General features: G+C 40.9%; 1 protein-coding gene across 4 annotated transcripts in view; it reads right to left on the reverse strand.

Annotated features, from left to right (window-relative positions):
- Positions 1-24,380, reverse strand: part of Nsmce2 (NSE2 (MMS21) homolog, SMC5-SMC6 complex SUMO ligase) — a 205,949-nt gene that overhangs the window by 161,892 nt on the left and 19,677 nt on the right. For all 4 annotated transcript variants that reach the window (XR_005976157.1, XM_041671901.1, XM_041671902.1 and 1 more), the window contains exon 3: positions 2,888-2,994. Coding sequence is in view for 3 of the 4 variants with exons in the window: in XM_041671901.1 (XP_041527835.1) it covers positions 2,888-2,994 (107 nt within the window). In the remaining variant the exon portion in view is untranslated. The remainder of the gene's footprint in view (positions 1-2,887; positions 2,995-24,380) is intronic.

Here is a 24,380-nt window from a genome sequence, read left to right on the forward strand (position 1 = left end):
TTGCAAGTTCAAATGTCTGGGGCTATATGAGATTGTCTCAATTAAATAAATAAGTAAAAAATTAAAGACCATTACAAATAAGGTGCTCTCGCTTTTGACAAATGTCACATTCAGAAGTTAGCTACCTTTCACTCTCCATATTAAGAGCTAATCCACTCTTCTCAGAAACACCGCTTCTTCAGGAAGGAGTCTTCTAGCCAACCATCAAAGATACTATGCCTCGAGTCATTAAACTGCCCGCAGTGCTCTGTTTTCCATTTGTAGCGCGCGCACACACACACACACACACACACACACACACACTGATAGTAATTAAATAACAGTTATTGCTTTTTTTTTAATGTTTGTATTCTGCTCTAGACTTAAGACATAGAGATAAAGATCATGTGGTTCTTGCTCATGACTTCCGATGTCCTCCATCACCAAGTGCTTGGCAGACAGGTGTGCGGTACACACTTACTCATTAGACGTTTAGGGGGAAAGACAGCCAGTGGAGTCCCTACTCAGAAAGCTAGGGAGGACTGGCAGGGCCACTGAAATCTAATGTTAAGAACATCACTCTGTCTCCACACAAGATGGGAGATGGGTTTTTCCGGGGCAGTTAACTGTAATAAAGAAAGTTCCTATACCACTTCGGTATCATTATCAGTGTACCATTTCATACCTTCCACAACACGTTTATAACACGTGTGGTCTCATGACCAAAACTCTCCATCCAAATAACTCATAGGTATAAAAGACACTCATCCTGAAAGTTTTTATAAATGTTTTAGAAATTGGCCATTTTTGTAGTACTCACAACATAATATTCCCTCTACAAACAAACTTGCTAAAACAAGGTCCTTTTTTTTCCTTTAGGTCCTTTAAAACCTTTAGGTTTTAGGCCACTGAAATGAACACTGATTCCTAATTAAACCTCAGACTTACGGGATATAGTGATACTATTTTCTCACAGGACAGAGGGAGGCAATCTGAGAGCTTCTGCTAACTGCTAACAGGACTTCCCAGGGAATTACTGGTAAATTAACCCAGACAGCTAAGATCCCACAGTAAACTTCCCAAGTTGCATGAGTTCCAAATTCTAAGGGGAAAGTGGACTAGAAAGCTGTCTGTTGAAGTGATGAGCACTGTAATGAGTGAAGCAATGTCTTTTTAAACTTTTCTGTGACTATGCAAAGTCCATGAACAGAAAGATCGTGAGCCACATTTGGAACAAGCTCCTGAGTGGAAGTATTATAGCTTCAAAAATCCATGACAGAATAAGGTCAGATGGGACCCAAGGTTTCTCACCATCTATAGTATTTCTTACCAGCCTGACTTACAACTTCATTTTAGAGACCATGAACACTTAACATGTTAACCTAATAAGCTTATCTTGTATCTCTTGAGTTTTAAAGTAGAACAAGATCATGAAAAGTATCCAAAACTGCAGTTAACTAAACAAAGTATTTATGTTTTAGGAAGTGTATGCTCCGCCTTTCCAAGGTGTTCTTTAGAAATCTGGGTGTGAAGCGATGCAGTATCTGATAGCTCCAGCGAGCGCTATGGAGGCCCAATTGTGTTGATACACAGTCTCTAATCTGGTCCATAGAACAGTACTGTGAAAATGCTTTTGTGATGAAATGAAGAACATAAGGTTCCAGAAATCTTGACCAAGGATGCTAACTAAAGAAGTGGGAGAACTATCCCCTCCAATCCCTAGATTGCTGTTATTTCTAAAGGGCTGGGCTGCCCTCGCCCCTCCCCAGCTGCTACTCAAACAAATAAATAAACAAGCAAGCAAGCCTTTAGCCAGCGGTGGTGGTGGTAGCCAGCATTTGGGAGGCAGAGGCAGGCAGATCTCTGTGAGTTCTAGGCCAACCTGGTCCACAGAGTGTGTTCCAGGACAGCCAGGGCTAGAGAAATCCTGCCTCAAAAAAACAAAACAAAACAAAACTTATTCAGAGGACTAAACCTAAGTTATAATAGCCAAAAACACTTGACTTTACAATTTGAATGAGTTATTACTATTCTCAATCACAGTTACATTATACCAAAGACTAGCCATACAAAAACAGGAAAAAAAATCTGTATTTAATGCTCATTTCAGTTGCTTAAGTATTAGACAACACATAAAATTTTATCTTCGTCTGAATAGTAGCTGGTCTTGTTAAACACTTGCTCTTTGGAATTTTCCCATAGCCATAAGAAGAAAAGGCAAATAAAGAAACCAGAAGTGCAAGCCACCTTATTACACAGGTATCCGAAATCACTTCAACGGGGAGTTTCCGTGGCTCAGAGACAAAGGACTTCTCAGAAACATTACTGCAATCTTATTGCTCATTTCTTACTCAACACAGCACTGCCAAAGAGGATGTTGCTTCCTTCCCACCTTAACTGCTTTCTGTGTTGTTCCTGTGACAGCTGGAGTCAGCAGAGAGAAGTCTGGCCTCTGGAACAACCCAAATGCCAACTTTCTTTATTTTTAAACTTTCTCTAAATGCTTCCATGTTATCTGATACTAAAAATCTTGCAAGGATGCATATTAGTTAAAGCTAGAGAACAAGTAACCAAACCTGGTCTAAGTTATATGCTTAAGCAAATCTGACAATAGAAACAAGCTGAACACACTTTCAATGTTTTAGTGAAAATCTGCTCACATTTGAAAGGGCTTACACTAAAAGTTTTCAAACAAAAATGCAAGACAATGTAAAATGCATTTCACATGCTAACTAGCCTAGGTGCCTTGCTGGAAAATATTACAGATTCCTGCTCCATGAGAGTCCTGATCAACAGCTGCTTCAGAAAGGACAAGGAGATATTAAGGGTAGAAAAGAATTTTGATTTTGTTTCCATTTCTAGAGCAGAGGGCTGTAAGCAAATATTCAGGGAAGTGGAACAGACTTACGTGATTTATCGTAGACTGGAGAGCCTTAACATAATGATTTAGCTCTCGATCCATTTTAGCAAATTCAACCATGGCCCTGTCCATACTGTATTCACTGCTCACTTCAGCTGAAAGAGAAAAAGAAGTTGTGAATATTATTTTTCACTCCAAATGCCACATCTGGAAAAAGTTCAAACAACATAACCTCCAAAGGGCTAATTTGTAAAAGTACTGCATTTTCTTCAAAATCTCTTCAACAATCAACTTTGCCTATTTGTATGTCTCTCCCTTTCCAGAACTTTCCAAGGATTGGGATTGATTTGGGTGAGGGGTTGTTTGCCTATCTCATGTAACATCTTGCTTTTCTTTCCTCGCCTCTGTCCTCTTGGAGAACAAGACAAATTTCTGTGCCTTCCCCAGCCTGCTGCATCTGACACATACACAGATCGGCTATGTTGTTATTACAAAAGAGGATTAAAGATTAAGAAAACAAAATGAACCACAAAAATCCTCAATTCTGAGCTCTGGCCTCTCTGCTGCCCTTCTGCAGCACATCTGGAGAAAGGCTCCAAGCCACTCCAGCTGTGTTCTCCACAATTCTGTTCTCAGGATCACCATCTTCATCCCTTCTCATGTTCCCACCCCTCAGGCTACACTGTTCTTCAACTGCAGTTCTCAGCTCCTCCAGATATTCTCTGGGCTCTGGAGCCTTAGCTAAAGCTACCTGCAGTCATACTTCCTTCCTTAGGCTTTCATGCTTACTACAACTTGGCTGGGAGTAGACTGGAGAAGGAAAAAGAAACCCACCATCCAGAGGATCTGGACTGATGCTGGATTCTACAGCATATATTTCAACCATCAAACTTGCCCCACCTAGGAGCTAGAGATGGCTCAGACATTTCAGAGTACACACAGCTCTTTCTGTGGATCTGAGTTCTGCTCCCAGCTCTCACAACTACCTGTAACTCCAGCTTCATCTGATACCTCTTTTGACTTCCTTGGATACCTGCACTCACATGCACAAAAGCTCTCCCCATCCCACACCTGCTGTGGGATAATGGTCTATACCCTGTCACTTATATTTCAAGTAAATGCTGATTGGCCAGTAGCCAGGCAGGAAGTAAAGGCGGGGCAACGAGAATTCTGGGAAGAGGGAAGCATATTCTGCAGTTGTGACCCAGCCACAGAGGAAGCAAGATATGACTGCCTCACTGGAAAAGGTACCAAGCCACGTGGCCAACACAAACAAGAATTATGGGCTAATATAAGTTATAAGAATTAGTCAAGGGGGCTGGAGAGATGGCTCAGTGGTTAAGAGCATTGCCTGCTCTTCCAAAGGGCCTGAGTTCAATTCCCGGCAACCACATGGTGGCTCACAACCATCTGGAATGAGGTCTGGTGCCCTCTTCTGGCCTACAGACATACACACAGACAAAATATTGTATACATAATAAATAAATAAATAAATAAATAAATAAAAGAATTAGTCAATAAGCAGAGCCTGAGATACTGGGCCAATTGGCTTATAATTGATGTAGACCTCTGTGTGATTCTTTGGGACTGAATGACTGCAGGACCAGGCAGGACAGAAATTTCAGTCAACACACATCCAACCCCACACATACATAATTAAAGGTAAAATACATCTTTTAAAAACTGCCACACTTAGCCAGGTATGGTGGCACAGGTAGGTAACCCCAGCACTCAGGAATACGAGGTCAGCCTAGCGTATATTTGCTGCATTCCAACATTCCCCACCCGACACATACACACACACATGCACTCATGCACACACGCACATACATACATATTTTCACAAAGCCTTTCCTAAGATTCTTTATCAGATTTAATACGCACATGCTTCAAGACTTGAGCTCAAATTCCATCTGTTCCGAAATTATACCAATCTAAAAGAAACTATTTGCTTAATTTATTTTCACACACCTACACTTCATACTTGGCACCATAAACAATTGTGCCTTTCTTACATTTTTCCATGGATAAGAATGGTGTGTTAGTATTTCTAAGACCTAAAAAAGTTGTAGAATTAATCTTTCTTCTATATTCTCCTAGGACCACTATTTCCTAAATCTGGAAATGTCCAACCTGATATTCTACAGAATTAAAATAGAGAATTTTCCCATCCTCACAGGTAATTTCCAGTGCTACCTAGGACAACAAACAAGTTACCCACTGAATGGAGAACACCAGCCAAGCTCAGCCACTCAAAAGTCCAGGGTGCGCTAGTCTAAGAGTACTTGCAACCAACCACACAGATGGAAGCTGCTAAAACCAACTGTGAGGCAACAGAGAGAATACAGAGAAAAGGTTGGAGGGAACCAGAATCCTACAAAGAACCTGGGGGCAGAGATGCTTCTAAGCAGCACTCAGTGTTAGAAATAATTTTTATTACCCATATATCTAATTGCACTCCCCTCACCAAACATGGTCTGGGGAGGCTCAGGATACTGAAATGTCTTCAATATGCCATCCTATGAACTTATTAGACTCAGCCCCTTCTATCAGTAATTGAATAAACCCACATGAAATGTATGAACATTGACTTCCAAGCCAATATACACATTGAGAAGCCCCATGGGGAGAACTTAAGGCCTCTGGGAGAACCTGTCACCTGGCACATTGATTAAGAAACTGTTCCAAGAAGTTAGCACAATAACTAGCTGAAGTATGTCCCCCACCTCCACCCCAGCAAACCAAGTCCAGAGGGCACAGATAATCCCTGCTCTGAATTATAAAATTCTAGCTGTCTGTAAGCAAGCCAGCATGAGGCTGTTGCACACGTCTACCGGGCCACGCCGATCAGCATTGTTTCTAAGACTATACAGACACACTGGAGCCTGTACCACCTAACAGACCAAGTGGGACTCGGTAAGGGAAGAGTCACAGAACAACCACTTCCTTGAAGAGAGTTTCTGTTTCGTTTTGTTTTTTCCTATTCAGGCAAACTCCAGGAAAACAAAGAATAGTATAATGACTGTAAGAGGGCTTCATTTTAGATTGAAATATTCTGATGCTTACATAAATTGGAGAAGTCTCTAACCGGATGAAGCTGGCCTGCTTATGGTTCTTCTAAAGTCAGACAAACCTATAATTATGCAATCTCGGCAGCCACGCTATTCATTAGACACGTCATCTGTTGCTCAATGTTAAAATGCATCAACAGCAGTAACTATTACTATTCTCTGCTTTGAAGCCCTGAAAAAGCACTGAAGCAGGAATGGGGGGCTTAGTGCTAGAATGAAACTCAACGTCAAACAAAATTCATGAGACTTTAATGAGAGGAAGATGATGACTGAGGCAGGAACAAAGTCTGAAGGCCAAACAGTGGCCATTGCTACCAGTTGTCCTGAATGGGAAAGACCATGGCAAAAAGAAGAGACAGAGCTGAGAAGGGAGAGAGGAGACGAATTACGTTGCTTTTATGGAGATGGACTCTAGAGTAGAAATGACTCCAGGTTGTGGCTAAAACTCCAGAAGTAAGCATGGCAATATGGTGTCCTTATGTGGTACAGCGTGGGAGCATGAGACGTTTTCCCCATTCAGTACCAACAGTGTCTAAGGTGGATTCACACCTATTTACTCAGTATAATTTTCTAGGTCTCGGGTTTAAAAGCAACAGCAGAGGGGGAAGCAGTTCTTTATCGTGGCACGGCTGAGTCCACCTGGTTATGATCAATAGACCAACCCGATTGCTGCTGCCGACCAGGACCAGATTAGTGAGGGCGGATGGAAGTGCCGCAGCTCTAGACCAACTACTCTACACAGGGCCTTCCCTAACCGCAGGTGGCTGTGCTGCAGCCCAAGGCATGCACCCAGAGGTTTGGGAAGTAGAGTTGAAAGCCATTCATGATCTCTCAGTCTTCACTAGCACTGCCTTCAGTGAAACAAACATCAAAGTCTAGGTTTGCCCTCCTTGTCTCTCCAAGCAAACCACACACAGGCGACCACCGTTCCTTGTGTGTCTTTTTGATGTGCCCTACTGAAAGCTCCCCACGATCTCAGCCACAAGGTCTTTTCCCAGACATCTCTCTACTGTCCAGAACAGGTCCAAATATTCCATCCCTTAGCGATCAATAAAGCCTCTTTACCTTTACAAGTAGGACATGTGTGCACACACACTAGGGAGGCACACCCTCAAAACAAATGTCACCTACTTACTCTTTCCATCTGCCTATCTGATTCAGGTGAACAGCTTTGTCCACGGCCAAGCTATTTTCTGAAATTTTGTCCTAAACAAATAAAATAAAAACTATGGGATCAGGTTAATTTTTCTATTCTACAAAGCTACAAATAAGCATGCCTGGACAGAAACAACCATACGTATAGTTGTTCAAATTCAACACCATGTATTTTATTAGTAAATTACCACGCTAAGACAAAGCAGACATTTAGTGTTGGTAAGGGTTGCTGACTATGAGTCAACATGACTCACACACTCAGAAGAATCTGATAAACATTAAATGTCATAAAGGACATATACCATTTTGGCAAGAAAGAAGAAAGGCAGCAAGGGGTTGCCTGACTTTGTTTTATATTTCTTAGAAAAAATAGCACATGTAGCTAGAAGATCTTATTTTCTGAAAATTGGGAATAAGTACTTCCAGATCTCTTCGGATAAGAACTTGATTCTTCAATATTTTATTAAAAAAGCACTTACTCTTTTGTTGGAGAGATGCAAACAGATGACAATAGAAACCATGCCCTGAACTTCTCACTGTCAAAATCAAAACTAAAACATTACTTCTCTGTAAAAATCACCTCCAATTATCTATCTCTAGTGACATATATCTCTGTGTGTGTCTCCTGGCAGACAGATATTAAGCAATCAACAATCATCAGGAGTTGAATTTAATGACTTACTCACTGCTTGAGCAATCTTTAATAGAAACTGGTTACTTCTCACTACACTGCACTTCAAAGTTGTAATTATTCCTCCACACAGATATTAGTGTGGTAAAATTAAAACTGAATCCCCACATTACAACTGCAACCCACTGGAGGTAAGAGTGGAGTATCAGGTGCATGACATAAGCTAGTCAGCAGTTTGTTTCTTCCGAAACTCCAGGAGAAATCTTGGAGAATCCTTCACCCTAACTGCCATCTGCCTGCCTACAGCTCTCCTATCACATGACAAACACAAAAGTGGGAAGCTACCTACTACATAACAAAAAGGCAGCTCTGGAATCCAGATGTAAACCCATCTCAATTACTTTATTACAGGCTGTGTAGTCTTTGGAAGGACAGTTTCCACATCTCTATAATGGGTACCAGAACAGTACTGGGGGCTGGAGAGATGGCTGAGTGACTAAGAGCACTTGTTATTCTTGAGAGAACCAGGAATCAATTCCCAGGACCTATATGGCAGCTCATAAGAACCTGTAACTCCAGATCCAGACGTGATGCCTTCTCTAGCCTCTGTCAGCACAGGTATGCATGTGGTGCACATTCATACATCCAGGCAGACACTCATACACTCATAAAACTAAAAAAGAAAAAATCTTTTAAAACAATAAAAAGATAAAGAATATCACCAAATTCATAAAGTTGTTATCAGGATTAAAGAAGACATATAGGTACAGTGCTCAGTGCAAAGCCTGGCTCTGAGTAAGCACTAACCAAACATATCTGTCACTAAAACCACTGCAGAGTAGATAGCTAATCTACAAATGTAACATGTCCAAATCCTAAAAGCATCCTGCCCTCAGAACTAAAAAGTTACAAGTTTGAACTAATTTACAAAGCACCAAGAACTCACAGACTTCATGTTCAGTGAGAAGTGTTGCAGACATTTCTTCCCAAGTCCAGAAATTTCTTTACCTCGCAGATGCTCCCTGAGCACTACCTACACATCAAGCAGGAGGACTGCCTTAAAGGAAGAGAAACAGCAGCTACCACTGTCACAGGAGACAGAAATGGGTTAGCAAAAGACCATGGCTGTTCACCAGACTCGGGGAGAGGCTAAACAAATGGTTGCACTGCTCCCCATGGAGACTGATTCAGAAGTAAAATAGTCAGACAAAAACACTGGCGATGAACAAAGACACCATGAGCGGAAAAACTGAGCAGCCCTCAATGGGCACTCTGTACTAGATCTGTGAACACACTACCTCCTGATTCAACATAAATTGGGTATTATTAAGCACACAATAGAGATAAGGAAACTAACTCCCTGAGAGGTGAAATCATCCAGCCAGGTCATGGAGTTAATAAATAGTGGAGTTATGACTTGACGTTAGCACCGGAGGCACAAGCCACAGTGTCTGAACTAACTACCACAGAAATAGACAAAGCATACTTCATACAGAAGCCACGGGTAATGCATGTGCTGTGCCTTATCTAAAGGCTTCCTGCTGAATCGCCTTCATCTGAGAGGAAAAGAGAGGGGGAAAGAGACTAGTTCCCTGTGCTCCTCCTCACACTCCATCACCCTTCATTAGACAGACAAAGGAAACATTTGCTGGCACCCAATAAACTACCATGTCACAAATCACAGAAATGAATGCTGCCAGCTACTAAAGTACCTCTCATCTTACAACACACCCAGAGACTCTCTTTGTCCCCACAAGGTTTCAGCGTCAGGTCTTTCACTTGACTGTAATCATGTGCCCGACCCTCAACCATCCACTTCTCCCTACTAGACTGGAAGGAACAGTAGGGTCCAGGATGGAGGAAGGAGTCACAGCAGCACTGCCCATCAAGCATCACTTCTGTCTGGTGTGGGACATTTTATCTACAGTGTTGGATTTGGAGACCCAGGAAAGAAGCTTAGGGAACAGAGTTTGGCTCCTGCACAACTTCCAAGCCATAAAGACAAAGAGGAATATCTTCTGATAAACCTCTAATGGTGACTGAGAAACTGAAAGATGATACTGGTAAATCATCCAAACACCATACCTCAAACATAGAAGACCCATGAAAAGTGAAGGCTATTTTCCTTTAGTAATTATACTAGCCAATATTCTCAACATAAACCTCACTTAAGCTGGTAATGCGGAGTTATGAGGTTTCGCCACATATTTAAAAACAATGCTTTAAGACTGATAGAGCACGTGGTTGAGAACTGACATGACACACTAATGGTGTCTCCAGCCTGCAAGCTCTCTGCCTAATCAACATGCTATAAGGTCACTGACAGGGTAACCTTGTCACAGAGCTGTTTTATGTATGACATGGCACCTTCTGAAAATGACTACAGACATCACAACAGTGATAGACAGAATGGAATTAAAGACTCAAAACATGACACGTTAGGAGAAGTGACTTTCAGTCTCCCAAGTGAAATCACAGTGTTCTTTAGCTGCCTCGTCTTCCTGTACAGGAACAAATAAAAAGAGAACATGGCCTCTTTTAACTCCAGGATAACTTTAGCTGCTCTAAAGTAACAACATAAAAGCAAACAAAAATAAGTTCCATGTGAAAAAGGACAGGCGACACTATGCGAGGAAGAGAATTTATTAAACTGACCTACAGGCTGTGATCTAGCTAATCCAGCAATAGCTGCCTATGAACAGAAAGTTCAAGAATCCAGTAGTTACTAAATCCATGAGGGTGGTCGTTTCAGTCAGTCTTCAGTATACATTGGAAACCCAAAGAAGTAGATTCTTTTTTTTTTTTTTTTTTATTTTTTTTTTATTTTTTATTTTTTTTAAATTTATTTATTTATTAAGGATTTCTGCCTCGTCCCCACAACCGCTTCCCATTTCCCTCCCCCTCCCCCGATCAAGTCCCCCTCCCTCATCTGCTCGAAGAGCAATCAGGGTTCCCTGACCTGTGGGAAGCCCAAGGACTGCCCACCTCTATCCAGGTCTCCTAAGGTGAGCATCCAAACTGCCTAGGCTCCCACAAAGCCAGTACGTGCAGTAGGATCAAAAACCCAAAGAAGTAGATTCTAATACCAGTCAAGGAACGGTCCGGTCGTGCTAGGGAGAGCAAGGGCGTGCAGGCGAATAACAAAAGCTTCCTTCTTCTCTGTCCTTATATAGGCTTCCAGCAGAAGGCAAGGTCCAGATAAGATCTGGATTGAAGGTGTGCCTTCCTACCTCAAAGTAGATCTTTCCATTTCAAATTAAGCAGAAATCCCTCACAGGCATGCCCTCTATTTTTGGATGTGTTACTTCCAGATGTAGTCAAGTTGACAACCAAGAATAGCCACTGAAACATAATTTCTGTGATTATTTTTAAAAAGTCAAATAAATTCAATTTTATACAAATAATAGCAAACCAATCAGTAAAAATTTAAATCACTGGCAATTCCAGAAACCCAGCCTATGACAATTTACTACAAACACCTATGACTGTGCTGTCCTCATATTTGTACTTTCACATCATTCAAGTTCCTGAAAAGGTCCATCTCGGGCATCATACGGTCCATCTCGGGCATCATACGGTCCATCTCGGGCATCATACAGTCCATCTCGGGCATCATATGGTCCATCTCGGGCATCATACGGTACATCTCGGGCATCATGTGGTATGTCTCGGGCATCGTAAGGTATGTTTTGGGAATCATAAGAGTAATTGTTTGGTTTCTTACACTTGTACTTACATTAGTTATCTTACAATGTATTGTTTTCCACGTAATTGCCCTAAATCAGCAGTGATGTCCCAGATTGTTTGCCTTCCCATTTTAAAAAAAATTGCATAATGAACTATAGACACTTAAACCTACTAGAAACTTACCAAGGAACTTGCTGGTAAGTAAAGTAAACTGTAATAAAATGACCACCCACTACTGTATCTGGTTTGGGAAAACAGTTACAATCAAGTATAAAACAAGAAATAAAGAACTACTAATTATTCACTAAGCACGTGGTTCTGGACTCCACGGTACCAATTAGAACACTGCAGCAGTATTTATAAGATGGGAGGCTCCAGCAGATCACAGCCCACACACAAGCACCCAGCTATAACAACCAAACAGAAGCAGAGAAAATTCCAGACCTAAACCCTGACGTCACTGTGGCTGCTCCTCTCAGCATGCTCCACATCTCACTAGTCAAGAAGTTCCTTCTACCCTGCCCACCGCCATCAACGAGCATCCCCTCCCCAACCGGAGCTACCTTGTTTCTCTCTTGACTGTTTCTCCTACAGTCACTGTCATGCTTTCTGTGTAATTTACCCTGCCAATTTCTTTTCTTTCTAATCCTTTTTCCAATTCTCTTTCTTTGATGTTATATTCTTCTTTATCAAATATCTGCTATTATGCTTCTATTTCTGACCAAGATGGGTGAACAGTTTATTCTCTGATCTCCAGCAAACAAATAAAAAAAAGTTTTAAAGGTTTATAAGATACTAACCATGTGCAAAGAGAAAGGGAGGAGAGTGGCTAGAAGCCTATGACGTAGGCTTCCAGGCTGTAGGCACACAGATAAACCAAAATCTCAGCTGACTTTTCTACAGTGCTAAACAGTATATAAAATACATAGGATATGCAGGAACCCAGAATGAACATAGTTTTGAAAGTAAACGCTGGGGGTCCAATACTACCTGATTTGAAGATACATTACAAGGCTCCACTATCAGGATAATGAGGTGTTGGCATTAAACACCAACAGAGATTGAGAGAAGAGAGTCCAGAAGCAGATATACACGGACAACTGATCTAACAAAGGTACGAGGGCAATTCACCAGAGGGAAATTTGTCTGCAAGTGGTGCTGGGACCACAGGGAAAGAGAAGCAGAAAGAGAGGGAAAAGGAGAAAAGACAGAAAAGAAAGAGGAGGAAAAGGTAAAGCAAAAGGTGAAGGGGAAAAGAGAGCAGCGACTGAGGATGAAAAGGAAAAAGCGGAACAGACACATCCCTCATACCTTAGGCCACATACTAAGTGCAAAACCAAACTTTGAGGGAAAAAGATTACAGAAGAAAACCTTTGGAAACGAGTTTGGCAAAAGACTTAGATATGTTACCCAAAGCACAGTCCATAAGAGAACAAACTGATAAGCTACATGTCGTCAAAATAAAACACTTCTGCTTTTTAAAATAGTCTGTTTAAAACACAGACTGGAAGAAAATATAAATCATATCTGATGAAAAATATATGACTCAGAATACACGAAGTCTTTAAGTGTTGTAACTAAAAAAAGTTCAACAACAAATAAAGACAAATACAATAGCAACTTCACCGGAGACGAGTGTCAAAGAAACACATGAAAGGTTTCCAATTTTATTAAAAATTAGGGTGATACAAGCTAAAAATGGCAAAAAAAAAAAAAAAACCAGCAGCAAGCTACCACTGAATAGGCTAAGCCTATGAAGTCTGCCTGGACCTGGCTTTCCAAAGGAAGCAGGACCTAAAACTCCATTCTGCTCTGCACAGCAATTTTTCATTCCTAGGCAAGTATCTTATGAAAAAGCACATTTAATAGAAGTTATGTGATCACAATGACTCACACAGACTTTAGAGTACAAATGCTTTGCTGAACTTTGTGCTGGGTTTTGAATCAGGGCCTCCTTATGTAGTATAAGCTGTCCTCACACTCAGTATCCTCCAGCCGTGGCCTCCTGTGTGGTGGGATTACAGGTGGACATGCCTGGCACTCACCCATTACAATGTTTATGTAAAATGTAGAAACATTTTTTAAATAAATCATTAATAAAACAAATATTACCCCCTTCCAAAATTTAAAAAAAAAGAAAGAAAGAAATACAAACAAAACCCATCAGTAGAGTCTCCTGTCAGCTCGCTGGTGTGTTCGCTTTCTATTACGTGTTTCCTGTAGTTCAGTGGTTCTGAGTACAGACAGCCCAGGAGCATCCACTTTGCCCATGAACTTGCTAGAAAAAAAAAAAAATCACAGAGGCCTAAACCAGAAGACTTACAATCCTGGGGCACAGCTCAACACTAAACAGTGACAAAAAGTAACCCGTATCTTTACAAGTCCTGCAGGTGACCTACCCTAATGCACGGGAAAGTGTGAAGCCAGTGTTCTGTCGTGCCATTTAAAGTCACAGTCATGCCGGGCAGCAATGGCACACGCCTTTGATCCCAGAACTCAGGAGGCAGAGGCAGGCGGATCTCTGTGAATTTAAGGCCAGCCTGGTCTACAAAGCAAGTTCCAGGGCAGTCGGGACTGTTACACAGAGACATCCTGTCTCGAAAAACCTAAGTAGATAAATAAATAAAGTCAGAGTCTTAGACTGCCTCTTGTCTTAGATTCTTTTCTTAATTCACAGAATTTTTAAACCAAAAAAGGATCAAACCATTGTTTTCAACAAATCTAGAACTCAACCAGCTGTTTTCTATTTTTATGTTCCTAAATTATTTTAAGCCTTTATCAAACTAGAAAACTAAAACTGAGTGTGAAGTTCCATAAATAATGCTTTCTACAAAAGTGTTTGTTTTAAAGTAAGCTCTGCTCCTAAATATCCTAGCCGCTATTCACGCACATCTATTTTTGCAACTGCATCCAGCACTCCTTCTACAGTCTCTGGATTTGCTTCCAGTTTTAGCTACAAATTGTCACTTTCTAGTGAACATCTGTGAGGCTTTTCAACAGGCTCACCCAAAAGGATACATTTTAAAAATCTAGTTACTTTCTGCAGCTTTTTGCACAGATAGGATAAAAACAATGAAAGTGGAGAAACACAGGAGGCTAAAGCAGAACATCTGGGCCCAAAACTGATTTAATCTGAGACCTTGGGTTAAAAACTTAATCTTTCCAGGACTCAGTATCCTTACGTAAAAAGGGAGCTGAAATAAGTGAATTAGAAAAAGTCCATTAAAGGCTTAAGGCCTGATAAATATGCAAGTTTATTCTAATTCTATGAATATTGCACTTTACATTGATGTGCTGTTGCTAAGTTACTATGTTTAATGTTTTTAAAATTATTTTAAGATACATACATCTTCACGGTACTTCCTAGAGTGTAGAACACTGAAGAAAATGAATGCAAATATAACACCAAAATGGCATTAAAAATTTTAATCTTCTTATTCTTTCTTGGATTAGTTAATTTATCTGTGAAACTATGGGGATACGGTCATGAGTCTCTCCCCAGAAGCTTTGCTTTTGTGCTCTTGCTAACGACCTATACTTTGGATGAAGACTGTCTGGGTTTAAATTCTGGGTCCATTACCAAAGACATTTCTGCAATCTCAAGTTGTGATCTAAACTTTCTTTTCTTTTCAGAAGTTTCCTCTAAGTTAAATAATTAAAGAAAAACATTTAGCATAGAATCTTACTAACATAGAATAAAGAGTAAGCATTAGATAGCTTACTAATATTACCTACATACGGTATTGATCTTTTAACCAGAATGTTACCAGAAGGGATCTGCAATTCAATTTAGTAAACTAATTTAGGCAGGCTACACACCCAAAGTCAGGGGCTCGGGATCTTCGGCTGGTTTGTTTGCTCACTGTTTTTGTTTTTCCAGACAGGGTTTCTCTGTGTAGCCTGGGATCTCCTGAACCTTACTCTGTAGACCAGGCTGGCCATGAAGAACTTTAGTTCATGTATGACTCTGAGTTCTCTAGAAGAACAGAACTTAGAGAATAAATATACATATGGAATTTATTACAATGGATTACAGGCTATGGTCCAGCTAATCCAAAAATTCAGTAGCTATTTCGTCCACAAGGCTGGATGTCTCAGATGGTCTTCAGTATACATGGGAATTCCAAAGAAGTAGGCTCTGATGCCAGTGAAGGGATGGACTTGCTAGAGCAAGCGTCCTTCTTCTATGTTCTTTATATAGGCTGCCAGTAGAAAGTGTGGCCAAGACTTAAGGTGGATCTTCCCATTTCAAAAGATCTGGATTAAAAGTGAACCTTCCCACCTCAAAGATCTGGATGAGAAGTGTGTCTCTCCACTTCAAGTGATTCAATTAAGGAAAAATCCCTCACAGGTGTACCCAGCCATTTGGGGCTTTAGTTAATTCCAGATGTAGTCAAGTTGACAACCAGGAATAACCATCCCAGTGCATATAAAGCATGAAGGAAACAGGATGGCAACAATCAGGGATGAGAGGCTCCTTGGAGAGACTAGACTATGGCAAAAGCTTTTAACCATCTTAACCATTTTACAGCACCTGCCTAATGGGGGAGAGGCCCTGGCTTGATCAACAGAACTACAAAAACAAAAAGAAAATAAACAAACAAAAATCATCAAAACATATGACAAACCTGCCTGAAAGGAGTAGGGAGAAAGGAACTGACCTGTCTAACTATGGGCAATGGTGTTTTGGAACTCTAAGAATAAAGGCAAAAAGAACCATATGTAACCCTGTGAACTAGTTCGTTACCTGTTACCGAAGAACGCTAAAGACTCTGAAAATGATTTAATTTGTATTGGAGCTAAACAAATAAATGGATGGCGGATGGTGGGAGCCATGTTTCTTAATGTTGGGAGAGTGATGAGATAGGCCATCAAGGGAGAAAAACACCTAGAATTTAACCATGGATACTACAGTTGAAGACATCAGATGCAGACGGATGCACACAGGATGTCAGGTGGATGCAGACACAGGCATCAGCTACGAGCATAAGCACTCACCAACTGTGCTGAAAGCTATCCGGGGACCAGATCTTAGTTTCTAAATACCAATTTCCAGTAAGAAGAACAGAGAATCCTTGGAGATGCCACTGATAATATGACCAGGGTCGAGGGAAGACAATTCCCCCTCTTCTATTAAACACAGATTCTTATCTCTTGTAGACCAGGCTGGCTTCGAACTTCCAGAGATCCGCCTGCCTCTGCCTCCCGAGTGCTGGGATTAAAGGCGTGCAACACCACTGCCCAGCTAGATTCTTATCTCATACAACAGAATCTGAACATAGTTTATCCTCTCTCTACTCCTCCAACTTCCTCCCTACCTCCTCTCCCATAAAGATCTTTCCTTCTGTAGCCAATTAGAAAAAAAAAAAAACAGGCTTCTAAGAGATAACAAAATACAGTAAGATTAAAACTTATAGTGAGATTATTACATGAAGTTATTTCACTATTATGATTAAAACATTATAGTGAAGTTGGACAAGAGAAGGCACAAGAATCGAAGACCTACTCATTCATACATTCAGGAGTCCCATAAAAGTAGTAAACTAAACCCTACATACAGTATGTAAAGCAGAGGACCATGCGGGTCCTGGGTTGCTGCTTCAGTCTCTGTGAGTTCATATGTATGAGCCACGCTAAGTTGTTTTAGAGAAACCTGTTCTCCTGTCTCCTCCTCTGTGGAGTTCCCTGAGCTCTGGGGGGAGGGATTTGATGGGGACATCTTTTTTTTTTTTTTTGGTTTTTCGAGACAGGGTTTCTCTGTGGCTTTGGAGCCTGTCCTGGAACTCGCTCTGTAGACCAGGCTGGTCTCGAACTCACAGAGATCCGCCTGCCTCTGCCTCCCGAGTGCTGGGATTAAAGGCGTGCGCCACCATCGCCCGGCTGATGGGGACATCTTGTTTAGAACTGTGTGTTCCCAACGTAAGCAAATGCAACACATCCTTGCAAAGTTAAACAAATATTCTGCAACAGTGCCCCCTCTCTGCTTCTCTCTCTTCTCTTCTCGTCTCAGTCTCCTCTCCCACCCCACCAGCCTCCAGAGAGGACAAAACCTGCTGTGCCTTGATTTCAAGCTTTAGATTTCAAACCTGTGAGAACAAGCTTGTGAAGCTTCACGATGGCATCCCCTGAGAACCAAGATAGTGACAGGCACCAAAACAGAAACCATTGGCTTTTCAAAGAAACTTAAAGTCATGTATGTCCATAAACATGTATGTGCAGTTACACACCTGTGTAAGTTGGAATCATTACTGTGTTTTGTAAAACTTCTACCGTATGGTGGAAAATGATGGCTAAAGAGACAATCAATAAATATTTTATCTATAAAAGAAAAAAACAATAACTGCATGCTCCAAGGGGGTGGGAACAATTTTTAACGAATTCCAACTCTAGACACTCACGCTTTCAAGAGGTAGGACTTAACTTCCTTTGTATGCACAGAGCTGGTGACTTGCTTCCAAAAGGCAGTATGGAGACAGGTATGCGTAAAAACGCTACAGTAAAGACACCTGGCAAACACTGCCAGGGCCAAGTGATTATGTGTTTGGCTTCCTTCTTCCAAAAACATATAACCCCAATCAGCTCATAAGAAAAAACATCAAAGTCCAACTGAGGGACATTCTATGTAAGGTTTCTTAAACCTGTCAAACATTAAAAAAAGAACAAAAACAACAAAAAATTAAACAAGCAAACAAACAAAAAACCAAAAAAAAAAAAAAAGGGCCACACAATGCAAAAAGTGAATAAATGCAATGTGGAAGCCCAGACTGGATCATGGACAATGCCTTGAAAAGGACACTAGTAAAATGTTAATAAAACAGGAGTTTGTTTTGTGTAGTTCTGAACAATGTACTAGGCACTATGGTCTGAACAAGTAAGGGCACCGGTGAGGACATTTGGGAACTCTCATATTCATTTCAAGTTTTTGTAAGTCTAACATGATTTCAAAATAAAAAGGCTATTTTTAAAAAGGAGAGTGCAAAGTAGAACAAAAGAAACTGCAAAAATAATAATAATTGTTATAAAATGGCTTGAGAGAGACCTTGGCAGGTCCCATGACAGGTGAGGGACAGACAAATATTCCATACAGAGTTTGAGTGTGGAGTTTATTTGCGATAAAGAGAATGGGAGGGAAGAGAAAACGGGAGAGACAGAGAGGGAGACAATTTACAACAATAATAATAATTCTTAATTGTTATTTAGTGTAGAAACTTTTATTTGCATGTAAATAAGACACTGGCTAGAAAATATTCCGGCAACTTACCCTTAATATTCAGAATACCAATGAAACACATAAGCACATCGCCAAAGCCTCTGCCAGCACTACCTTTAAAAGAAAGGGCTAAGGATCAGAGCAGTACGTGTCTGTACCCACAGCTCCCTTGGTAGCTGAGAAGAAGGATCACTTGAGCCCACAAAGCTTTGGAAGCTAACCTGGGCAACATGGCAAGACCATAGTTCAAAGTAAATCCTGCACAACATAAGGAGTAACTGTCTCAAACCAAGGATAACCACAAAAAGAAGGCAGTCCACTATAAGTCTTCCATGCAGAAAAAGGCAAGCTCAAAGAAATGAAGCAATTCCTCAAGCTAGTAGATAGAAAATTTGTATTTTAATTCATGACTCTGTATTTTGTAAAAACCACTTCTGAGCCTAAGACTCCCTTTTCAAACGCAAAGGGTTGAAACCATTATACCAAAACCAAAATAACTAACCAATGAAATGTGAACACTATGTCCCAGCTCAGTAAAGAGCATTTTAGATACATTCCTTATTACTTAAAGCAACGCTAAGGAAGGCAGGAGGTACGGAGATGTCTATGAGCACATGATTAAGTACTGGGAAGACATTCACTGCGATTTTACAACATATCACTATTTTATAAATGGAAAAGACAAACGTTAAAAGTCACAATGCTACTAAAACTGGCAGTGCTGCGTTTGAAACAAGTGTATGATTCTGTGGTTCTGAAAAGCCCAACATTATTTCACCCAGGCAACCAAAGGACTATGTTCCCTCTGGGGTGGGGGGTACCCTCTTCATCTCATCTTGGCTCTCCTGCATCTTGGACAAAGTTCATCCCCAAAGAAAAGTGCTGAAGCTTTCACCACTGCTGGTAGCAACAGGCTGGAACCAAGCTGAAGTTAATCTTCAATCTGAACCACTTACAGCTCCTGAATATGCCAGGTATTGGGGACCAAGTCTCCATGGTTCTCAGTCATTTCTGCACATCGTGGGGTCAAAGGTACCAAGTGTTCTTCTATTCCAAATTATCTTGTCAAGGATACTTACGTAAGCACAAAATCTCCAAGGGCTGAGATGGTCTCTGCCTCCAAAATCATACAGCTAATGTCTTTTGAGTCTAACATGTTTACCGCCCTCCCCAAAACCGTGGGTCCGCTGAGCCTGAGGTCCCTCAGCTGTGACATCAACCCTCCTGGGCCCTCCCATATCATCCCATAGAGCATGAAGCATGGAAACAGGAAGGTGAACCCTCACACGACTTGATGTATGCCAATAAAAGACCTTTGTCTCTGACCCAGAGGGCTTGCACCTCTCTAGCATCCCAGAAAATCCCAGGCAAACTTGTCAGCTTGTATATAAGGGAAAGTTCTCATCAAGTTTTTCTTTTCTCTTTAATTTTTTAATTTTATTTTATTTTTCAACATAGGATTGATAGAGTCTGAGTAGCCCTGGCTGTCCTGGAACTTACTCTGTAGACCAGACTGGCCTTGAAATGGAAGATCTGTCTGCTTCTGCCTCCCAAGTGCTGGGATTAAAGCACATACCACCACCACCTGATTCATCAAGTTTTTCTAGTCTGTGTTTTCCTCAGAGCTATTTTCTCCCACTCAACGTGGAATAGTTACTCATCTTTAATGCTACAGCAGCCTGTGTGAAATCTGTCCTGAAGGCCCTCATCTACAAATTCCCACCAACACTGTTTCTAGGAAAAGGTTTGTATCCCAGCACCTTGACAGACCTATTCCACCTGCTTATCTGCATATTACACCACTCATCAATCGAGCCCCCGCTCAAAACTCATACTCAGCCAGCACCCATGAATGGGACTGCTTGAAACTTGCTGCTGGGCTCTATCGAGAGAAGTTGCACCAGCACCAACAGAAACACCATACAGCTGTGTCAAGATCACAACCTTGTATACTTCAGTAAACACTATCACAAAAGTAAAAGGACAGCACATAATGGAAAAAAATCTGCAAGTCATATGTCAGACACAAAGCTTTTATCAGACTATCTAAAGAACTTAAAAACTGGATTAAAAATGCGCACAGGATATGAACAGGCACTTCTCTAGTGATTTCTCTAATGGCCCAAAGCATATGACTTTATTAATCATAGAAATGCCAATCAAGCCACTCTGAGAAACTAACATGAAAATAGATGCCAGGCAGCATAATTAATATCGTACTAGTTACTTTTTTGTTGCTGTGACCAAAAGCAATTTATGAAAGAAATGGTTTATTTTATATGGTTCCAGAATCCATCATGGCTCGGAGGCATGGTAACAGGCAGCGATCAGCAAGCATGGTGGCAGGAAGCCGAGAGCTCACATCTTCAAATGCAAGAGCAAAGTAGAGAAAGCAAATTCAGAGCAGGGAAGGCTGTAAAATCTGTGGGCTGTCTCCCAGCGACAAACTTCCTTCAGTAAGGCTGCACCTCTTAAACCTCTCCAAAGGGCACCACCTACTGGGGACCAAATACATCAAATACCTGAGCCCAGGGAGGACATTTCTCATCCAGACCACCACAGGCACCCAAACAATAATTCAGTAATATTAACAACAGCTGGGAGAACTACAAAATGTGGTATAAATACACAGTAGAGTATTATTCAATTATACAAACAGATGAAACACTAACTGATTAAATGCTGATAGATGTAACAACATAGATGAACCCTGCAACACGGGCCAAGCAAAACACTCCAACCAAAAAAACACATTCTATAAAAAAATGAAATCATTTCTATATGAAATTTCCACAACAGATAAATCTACAGCCATAGAGCCATAGTATATCAGTGGCTCCTGCAGAGACTAGAAGGCAACAGCTAAGGGATGCAGGGTCTGTTTCCTTTCTTTGCCCTCCCTCTCGCTTCCTCTCTTCCCATTACTATACAACCCAGGCTGGGCCTTAAACTCACAATACTCCTGCCTTAGCCTCTTGTGCAGGAGTGACCAGTGTATATCACCACACCTGGCCAGGGGTTGAGTTTTTGAGGTAACATTGTGGCAATGGTTCTGTGTATCCATGAATATTCTAAAAAACACTAAATTATACACTTTAGATGGGTAGATAATACCGTGAGTAGGTAAATTACAAATTTTTTAAAAAATTAAAAGGTTGATGGAGTTTCAGAGCATTTAATGAAGGACTAAAAAGAAAAGTAGACTAGAATATGTAAAATCCAATCAAACAAATTTTAGGTAATAAACACTATGCCCACAAAATAAATTTCTTAAAAAATAACCTATATCCCATAACTACATTTATTATTTATTAACTAATATTGTTCATACAAAGGCAATTAAGGTCGAGAACAAGCTGACACACACAAAATATGTGTATGTGTTTATGATACATACATTCAATTTAGCACAACAGAAGCTAATGGGATATGAAACCACTCTGTGACTCTGTGACTTCCCCCCTGGTTTTAGCTATCTCATCTGTCAAATGTCTACTTCATTTTCCGAAGGCTGTTGAGAGAAAACTTCTGGAATAAGGTCTACAAGCAGTAGAAGACACCTTATTACCTTTATAATACTAGGAGAAGGACTTGCCAAGTAGAGAGGGATGAACAAAGTGAAACAAACTTCAGAAACTAAAGGAATTCTGTAAAATACATCATTAAAATACATGAGCTTCAGTATAGATGTACCTGACTCTAGATTAATGTCAGAAGTAAGATTTGTCGATAATACGGCATGGAAGCTTCTAAGGCTCACATCTAATTTAAAAATTAGTTTCTACTAGAAATTAATAGCCCAGTAACTCATACACCTAACACATGCAAGAATCATTTCCAATGGGGTTTGAGAGATCAAATTCAGGAAGTCAGGCTTCATGGCAAGTGCCTTTTGAGCCATTTTGTTGGCCCACAAGTGACATTCTCTCCACAACTTCTTTGAAGACACTATTTTATATTTTCAGTTTAGAAAATTTTCATCATTATAGATATGAGAAGAAACTACCACAGAATAATTTTTATCTAGAACAGGAATCAAGGAAGTGCAGCTCACTGCCGACAAATATTTGTTTTAGATACTCCTCAGCTGAGGTTACTCCAAGATACTTTGGAACACAATGCCAAAACGTGCAAAACAGGACATAACTAAGTGTCAGACATAGACAAACTTCTATGTCTGTCCAGTGGTGTGAATATACACAAGAAAACATCTCAGCGAAAAGAAGTGTTCCATCATCCCGATGAATGAACGCACAGCACACCCAGAGGAACCCAAGCTGAGCTGGCACTTAACCTCAGCTGTGACTGAGGAGAGATACCCACCAGCACTCGACAGGACCAGGAAGCAATGGAAGTTTACAGAGCGCACAAAGTGGCACTTAAAGCAGGTCTCTATGACTGGAGTGTGTATGGAGGGATGTCACCAGTGACACCACATTCTGGTGAGCTATCAGTAGTTTATCATGGTTGGACAAGTTAATAGCTCGCTGTTCAGGAGAGGAAATGCCAACTGCTGTGGGAATAGAGAAATGATGAAACGTGGACAATCTATGGAGACAATTATTGATAATCAAGATGCATAAATACAGAGCCAGAGAGAAGGCTGACCAGTGGTTAAGACGTTTGGTTCCCAGCACTCGGCATGACGCAGTTTACAATCACCTCACAGTGCTCCAGGGGATCCCGTGCTCTTTTCTGGACTTGGCGCATGCACTCACACGTGCACATACCCACACACATACGATCTTTTCCGTAAGTCACCTACTCCACAGAATATACTAGCAGGTTGTTCTGTAATAAACAGAGGTGAAGGACTTCCTGACTCTTTTTTTGTTCAGACACACTGACAATCTACTAATTAGAAGTATGTCACTTACTACCATGTAGCGCTCCTAACCTTTGCAAGCATACATATTTGCCAAAGCTGCTAACAACACCATTAACCTTCAAGGCATGGGATAAAAATTAACTGGTGATCAGTCAACAACCAAAAAAAAAGAGTTAACAATTATCTAATAATTGAAACCAAAAAGGTTCAAATAAACATTTGGATCAGTTTTATGTGGTACTCTACAGTTCTGTAGTGTACAATATCATGTTGTAGTTTGCCCATGCACTATATTAGAATCCAGAGTCCCCAGGCGCAGAAGTCACTGCTAAGAGCTGATGGGCCATGCCCTGCCCCTATAACCAGCACCCCTTACACAGCCCTCACAGAGTCAAACCTGCCTCTCCCTTTTGCTAATCAAAATCTAAAGCAACCTGACTGTGGTCACATATTAACTAGGCCTGCTTCCACACAGTATGATACTTCCCCCTCCCTCTTAAACCTTAGTGAATAGACACCTTCCTATGTCTGGCAGGACTAAAGCCTCTAGCATCAGCCTGGACCACAGGGCACGCTATGGTTCTAATAAATCCCCTGTTCTAAAGACAACTGAACTCAATATTTCTTTTTCTTAAACACACCCTTTCTCTTCTCACTGCAAAATCCTAACACACAGTCCAGAAGAAAACTGAAATCTTTGTCTTCAAGTAAAAGTGACCATAGCAGCTGTTGCCAGTTTACAGTGGCAGTAAATCAGAATTTAAATACTCTCCCAGCTCTTCTCTCTCAGGACCACATACAGAGAAAGCACTGCCAGTGCAGAACTTCTCATTGGGTGGAACTTCCCTAGCTAGCGCCCCTTTCTTCTCGATTAGTCAGCTTATTCTGGACCAGACACTAAATAGCTGCAAAGAACAAAGTAAAACCAGAGGTGTTTGTATATACCTGTAATCTTGGCC

Source organism: Microtus oregoni, unplaced genomic scaffold (genome assembly GCF_018167655.1).
Source record: "Microtus oregoni isolate MIOR12 unplaced genomic scaffold, Mior012 000022F_ref0000154, whole genome shotgun sequence".
In the NCBI taxonomy this organism is placed as follows: Eukaryota; Metazoa; Chordata; class Mammalia; order Rodentia; family Cricetidae; genus Microtus; species Microtus oregoni.